General features: G+C 30.5%; 1 protein-coding gene across 1 annotated transcript in view; it reads left to right on the top strand.

Moving 5' to 3' along the window:
- LOC117181136 overlaps positions 1-7,688 on the top strand; it is a 10,122-nt gene that overhangs the window by 2,107 nt on the left and 327 nt on the right. Inside the window, exons 2-3 of the mRNA XM_033373703.1 lie at positions 2,330-2,428; positions 4,713-4,847. Coding sequence (XP_033229594.1) covers positions 2,330-2,428; positions 4,713-4,847 — 234 coding nt within the window. The remainder of the gene's footprint in view (positions 1-2,329; positions 2,429-4,712; positions 4,848-7,688) is intronic.

Raw genomic sequence — 7,688 nt, 5'->3', positions numbered from 1 at the left:
CAGTTGCATGTACGATTCTTGTTCAGTAGATCGCACTCATCTTCGGTATGTTCTACTGAACAGGAATTGTACGTGCGACTGCCTGCGTAGTAGAAGCTACTCCTCAGCGACTAGTATAGTCGACTCAACACGCGTTCAGTAGATTCTACTCGTTTAGTGGCCCGTCCATAATTTACTATTCCGTTTAGTGGCTCTAACCCTTGCAAGGTTAGGAGCCACTGAACTTTTTTCTCCGTGTAGTAATTACTTAAATTTGATCAGTTTTGATTTAAGGAGTAAAAAAGCATAAAAGCTAAAAAGTACTTCTTTAGGCACTCAAGTTGATACTCAATTACACATTCTAAGATTTTTCTTGATAAAAAAGTGTGAGTTGTCCAAATGTATTTTTGTTCTGATTATGAACAAATATAAACAATGATTTTATATTAATTAATTTTAGTGATGAAGGAACTATTCAAAGCCTTGTTAAAGAAAAATTTGGTTAAAAATATTATTTCTGGTGTTCAGGTTTTAAATTTATCATCTCATATCTATCAGGGGAAACCTCCCTGCAGTGCATAATACGAAATTAAGAATCATGAAATTAATTTTCTATAATAAATAGTTAGGACATGATACGTGCGAATGAATTAAATTAAAATGTGATTATTTGACGTATATTTGCGTTGTGAATTAGTTATTATCCACTGTAGGTTGCATTGTCTACTGTCAGGAGGTTTTCTCTATATATTTTTCCCTCTATGGGGAATATTCCAGAATTTAGTAATCCTTACAAAAAATGTTTAGGGGTACAATTAACCTCTTATATTTGCTTGTCCTTAAAAGGTAATACATTTTATGACTATACCCAAGCCAATTTTTTCTAATCGAACACAAAATGAGAGTTTTCTTCTTTATATTTGCCATAGTTTGGTTTCATAAGATGTCTTTACAACTAATATGTAGATTTTCAAAAAATTATAAACCACGAAAATTATTTTGTTGTTGTTGTACATCTGACGCTCCCAACTTCTGAAATTGTTTTTTTTAAATCTCAAAACAAAATTAGGAGGGTTTTTTTTTGTCACCCAGAGATGCAAACTGTAGCGTTACTACCGCCGAAAAGTAAAAATAAATTTTTTGTAAATAATCCTATGTAGATATTCTCAACGAAAGGTATTAAAAGGAAATAATCTAAGATTTATTTGTAGTAAATAATTATTATTAAACAGTTATTTATTCTAAAACAGTTAATTTTTTTACCTTTATTCAATTCCTAATAGTAATTCCTTAAAGGACTTAAAAGTGAGACACTAATTGAAAGCATTAAAATTGCACAAATTTAAAGCAGTAAAATATAATATTGTGCACCTTTTCATATTGAATGATTGGAAAATGGTGAGCTTCTAATGTTCAATATATATAAGAACGCTTAAAATTATATGACTTCGAATTGGAAGCTTTAAGAATAAATGAATTCAAACTTGAAGCGTTAAAAATTAAACATGTCCAAACTTGGTTCAAAATTTAAGTATTCTTAAATTAGGATTTTAAAACTAAGTAATTAAAAATAAATTATTTTCAAATTATACATAATGATTTTTAAAATTAAATCTTTTTAATCTAAAGTGAAAAATTATTAACTTGAAAATAAAAAAAATTGATAAAAAAGTTGCGGCAGAAAAAACGCCCGAAAAGCGAGCGGAGACAAAAGAGCTTCAATACTCGCTAAACAGTTGAAAAAATATTTTAAAAAATAATTTTTATTAGGAAGTTAGAGGAAAACTGAATCATTCAAATGTGAAATGTACGTATTCCAAATCTTTTACGTTTTTTTAAGTTCGGTAAAATTATTTATTATTTCGTTGTCGAATAGTATACAATAACACTAAATATCAAGCTTTAGTCAGCTAGAGAACTAACTAATGCTGTGCGCATCCGCCAGTTGCCCCTTCTTCCTGCAACTTAGATTTGGTTGAATACACTTCGTTTGATTAAAACAAAACTTATATTCGAATTGATTAAATTATGTTTGATTTAAGCAAATTCATTTGACTGACACAAAATTTCTTTTAATGAAAAAAAAATTTTGTTGAGCTCGAACATATTATTTTTTTGAAATATTTTCTTTTATTTCAAACATAGTTACAGTTCAATTTATTTTAATTTTGTTTGATTCCAATAAAGTTGGTTTATTTGAAAAATTGGTTCAAATTTAATAACAATTAGAATTCAAAAAAATTTGTTCGTGTGACTCAAAGAAACATAATGCTTAGTGACTTTGAACTTTTGTCACGCCCTTACAAATAATGTTTCAGTCCTTTTTTATTATTCTTTTCTAACTTTACAGCTAGTAAATGCAGATCTGAATACTAGACTAAGTAACTTATATTTAAAGTCTTTGGAGAATATCACGAAGTACATAACACCAAAGTTTAACGAAATAGAGGTAAGTTGGTAAAAATAATCTTAAAGATCTTGAAATAAATTAAGAATGAATGTCAAAAAAATACAAAGTTTTAGAATCATCTGAACAAGCACTGCGTTTCTTATTTTCACATTTTTTATTAAAAACTTTTTTTTTCTGTTAAAAATGAATGAGAAATTATTTTTAATAAAGTGATATGAAAGAAACTAATTTGATCTCAATTAATCTATTGTAAGGTATCTATGGAAAACGATAAAATATGTATTCAGAACACAGGCCCACAAAAAAAAAGTTGTCTGCACGATACAAGTGACTAGGCTTTTTTTTCTTATGGATTTTGAGCTGCTGAATCCTAATCTGGCCACAGAATTTATCCTACACGTTTCAGCTTCCACCTAGATGCAGTAAACAGGGGAAAACTTGGGCTATTGTGGACATTAGTTTCATAATACCAGTATATAGAAGAATAAACGTACTGGTGTCATATTCTTATGTGTTTGGTCTCTTATAGATCAAATTAAAACACAAAAATTCCCGTGTGCTTAACGTTTCCCCTAGCTAGGATAAATCTACGGAAATTAAAAGTCTTGCGTATGTTATATTGACTTATAAAGCAAAAAATAAGACAAGTGCTATTTCCTCTGCAGTGTTGCGCTCTCAATATAAATCTGACCGATAATTTTTTCGAGCTTCTACCATTTTTTCCCTTTATGCCAAAAGCAGGGAAAAGCCTAGGGATTTTTTGGTCACAGAGGGCAAACAAAAAATTTTCCTGTACGAAACAAGTGACCGGGCTACCTTTATGAATTTTGAGCCTCTGAATTCAAATCTGGCCTCAGAACTTGTCGTACACGTCTCACTTTTCCCCTAGATGCAGTAAATAGGCAAAAACCTAGGGATATTCTGGACTTTATTTTAATAATACCAGTATACGCGAAAATAGACTGATGGATGTTACATTTTGAAGTGCCGAAACTTATAGAGACTTAATTTGTACACAGAAATTCTCAAGTGTGCCCACAAAAAAATTGTCTGCACGGGACATGTGACTGATTTCGCACGCAAAATTGTAAAGTATATTAGATTTTTGTTCCTTTTTTTCCGTGCAAATCTATGTGATCTAAAAAAGCCCTTCAATTTCCTTAGAATTACCCAAGCTAGAGGAAATAGAAGGCACACTAAAGAACGTATGTCTACAAATTAAGTCTCTACAAGTCGTTGCACTTAAGAATATAATATCGACGTGCCTATTTTCGCGTATACTGGTATTATCAAAATAACGTGCAAGTTATCCCTGGGGTTTTCCTTATTTTCTGCATCTGGGGGAAACTGAGACGCGCAAGATCAATTCTGAGGCCAGATTCTGATTCAGCGGCTCAAAATTCATAAGGATAGCCTAGTCACTTGTCTTGTGCAGACAAATTTTTTGTATGGCCTGTGTGACTAGAAATCCCTAAAACTTTCCCTACTTGTTGCATCTAGGGGAAAACTGAGACGTCTAGGAGAAATTCTGAGGCCAGATTTGGATTCAACGGCTCAAAATTTATGAGCGTAGCCTAGTGACTTGTCTCGTGCAGACAATTTTTTTGTATGACCTGTGTGATGAAGAAATCCCTAGGATTTTCCCTACTTTTTGCATCTAGGGGAAAACTGAGACGTGTAGGGAAAGTGCTGAGGCCATATTCGGAATCAGCGGCTCAAAATCCATAAGGGTAGCTTAGTCTCTTGTCTCGTGCAGACAACTTTTTTTGTGTGCTTGTGTAATCAATAGCAGCGCTAGTTTCGCATTTGAGCTGATGTTGATTTTTCGTTTTCTTAAAAAAAATCTGTACCAGGGAAGCAAAAAACGTGACACTTGAATAATTTATTATTTAACTGGTCCAAAAGACTTTTCACCAGTTATTTTTAAAATTAAATGTCAATGTCTTGAAACTAATTACAATATTTAAGCATTTTCGGAAAAATAATTGTAGAAGAACAAGAAAAATCGGACTGGGACCGGATTTGACCCCGGAATGCAACTGTTCATGAGTGGAGCGTTAACCAGTTACCCTACCAAAGTTAAGGCAGATTTTTTCTTGTTCTTCAGTTATTATTTGTCCAAAGTAGTCGCTTCAACATAAAAATTTGTATTAATACAAAAAGTTTAAAATCGGATCGTAACATCTTCAAATGTTAATAACATCTTTAAAAAAATTAATTAGATCAAACACGTTGATCAAACCCGGACCAAGGCAAATTTTTTGGTTCTTCAAAAATTATTTGTTCGAAATTAATTACATATTTATTATTCTTTGAAACTCAGGATTTGGTTCATTCAAAGCAGAGGAAAAAACATTGTCTGGACACCTTCAACTCCTCACACAGTAAACTTAAAACACGGAAAGTAATTTCGTTAAATAAATGTCTTCAGGATGGCCGTGACGCAAATGATTACATGGTAAATGGAAACTGCTTCCTTAAGAATTTAAGAATTAATATAATAAGTTTTAAATATTTATTCAATTTTAATCATTTCTAGGTTTAAACGTTTAGATATTTAACCTTTAGAAAAGTTCATTCTGTTAAACGTTCTAACGTTTTTATATACTTTTTTTGAACATCTTCAGTTAAATAAAGGCGTTTGGTCTAAAATCAAAACATGAATTGGAAAATGAACTTTATTCTCTAAGAAACATTTTAAGTTTTCGGACCTAATATTTTAAAAGTATTAGAACAGAATATTAATATTGATTTAAACTATTATTTTTTAGTCTATACATGATTAAATTCTTTATATATTTATCACAGGCTTCACAATCTTTCCTCTATTCTCGTCTGTTTTCTCTTTTCTTGTTTTTCATTTAAATACGAATCGGAATAATAGAGCCCAACAAGAACATTACAATATTTTGTTGAGCTCATTTTTTGGGTTGACTAGTCAGCTATTATATTTTTCATTGAGAATTCTTTTTTTTGTTAAAAATGCTTTTTTTTTGAAAATTGCACTATTTTGATAGAAATTAGAAAATTAATTAAAAACTTATTCCTCTTGGTTAAAAATAAAACTATTTAATTGAAAATGCGTTCTTTTTTGTTTTATTTCAAATTTTATTGATCCAAATTTATAATATTTTTTGGTTGGAACCTTAAGATCACATTTTTTGTTAAGAATTCGTGTTTGTTGGTTAAAACTTAAATTATTTTATGAAACATATAATTAATCTTATACAAACTGAACAATTTTATTGAAAAGTTATTCTTTTTTGGTTAACAATTTTTCTTTTTTAGTTGAAAATCTAATTTTTTAAAGTTGAACTGCTTTGTTAAAAATTAGTTTCTTTGTAGCAAATTCAGCATTTTAGTTGAAAATTTATATCTTTGGTTATAAATATAACTGAGTTATTGAAAATGCGTCATTTTTTATGGTTAGATTAAATGTTATTCAAATAAAATTATAATGTCTTGGTTGAAATAATATATATCACATATTTCGTTAAGAATTCATTTTTTAAATTTATTACTTATTTAAAAGTTAAACGACTTTCTTGAAAATTGATTTTTTATTTTGTTCTAGATTCCTCTTTTCCTAATGAATTTAATCTTTTTTGTTTAAAAATTCATTTATTTTAGTAGAAATTTTATCTTTTTTGATATAGAAAATATTAAAAAATTCTCTCGTCACTATTAAAAAAGATATTTTCGAATACTTTTCAATCCAAGCATACTTTTGCATGAAATTTTTTTCCCACAGATTTTTTTCACGAAATATTAATATTTGAATAAGTGTTGCCCCACCCCTCTGACATTTTTGGATTCTGAGCAAAATTGTTTCTTAATGCTTTGAACTATCAAATTTGAGAATCTAATAGCAAGAACCCGATCATGATTTTTTGGAGAAATAAAAATTCATTATCGCTTTGCGTTCATTGAAAAATGCACAATGCTATAAACGTAAAAATTATTCTATACTATTTTTAAAGCAAAGAAATATTAAAATCATTATTATTATTATTATTATTATTATTATTATTATGATTATTATTGAAGCATTTAGAAAAATATTTTCAGGACCGGTTGTGCAAACTTGACTTTTCTTATATCATCGCTATTATTTAACAACTTCAGTTCTACTTTGGATTAAATCAATCTATTTTATTATAAAAATATTGCTAATTTCAAAAATCTTAAAAATTAATGTTTTAAAAGAGAAAATGATACTGAAAACAGTATTTACCACGAAAGAATAGAAGATTTGCTGACAGAAATACAAAGTTTTCAACTTTAATGCTAACCCAGTGGGCACAACGTTTGGCGACGTCTTTACGACATCGTTACGACATCTTTACGATAACTTTACGACATCCTATGTCCATGTCGTTAAGTTATCCTTACGATATCGCAAATAAGTCCCATGATCTGACGATGTCTTTACGACATCTTAAAGACAGCGAAACGATATGGACATAGGATGTCGTCAAGTTGTCGTAAAGATGTCGTAACGATATCGTAAAGACGTTGCCCAATTTTGTGCCCACTGGGAATACGTGCAGTATAAAAATTTGATATTTTGGCAGATAAAACAATATTATACAATATAGTTATAATAATTAGACGTAATTCAAGTCGAAAATATATTAAATCTCATAAATAATTGAGGCCTGGCCAGAGGGGGAGGTCCAACAAAAATAATAATAGATTACGAGATTACAAGTTTCGTCGATGAATGATCGGCAATGTAGAACAGCCACTTATCTTGTGGGCTGCATGGAAGAAACTATTGAATACATGGACATAGGAAACAAGGAACTGGGCATGCCATTGCGGGGGTGATACAATGAGGGGGGAGGTCCGCACATGTTTATATTTTCATGTAGTTTGTCGGCAAAAATGCTCGTGCGCATAATCAAATGGCACATCGTAAGATGGCGGCTCTCCCCACTCATGTAATTCTCCTCCTCCCGTGGATTAAACCCCGTTCGCCTAAGTTAGGATGGCATGCCTAGTCCCGTGTTTCCTATGTCCATGATTGAATATTATTATTCTCAATCCGATCGGTATGCAGGTTCCTTGTGTTGGCACGGTAGAACATTGCGTAAAGTCTGTTTCTAGTATAATGTCAAAGAATAAGGAGGGTTATAATACAGCTACCTCTATTTTTATTCAAAATAACTTATTCGTCTCGTTGAATATCTTTAAAGGTAATTTTTCCAGCACATAAAATGCCACAGAAGCAAACCATCATATTTTTCTATCTTTCGATGTTTCGATCTTCATAAAAAGCTGCGGTCGGCTTTGCCTT

The sequence above is a fragment of the Belonocnema kinseyi genome, chromosome 10 (genome assembly GCF_010883055.1).
Source record: "Belonocnema kinseyi isolate 2016_QV_RU_SX_M_011 chromosome 10, B_treatae_v1, whole genome shotgun sequence".
NCBI classification, from domain to species: Eukaryota; Metazoa; Arthropoda; class Insecta; order Hymenoptera; family Cynipidae; genus Belonocnema; species Belonocnema kinseyi.
Note: the sequence above shows the minus strand (reverse complement) of the source record. Positions and strands in the feature narration are given on the sequence as shown.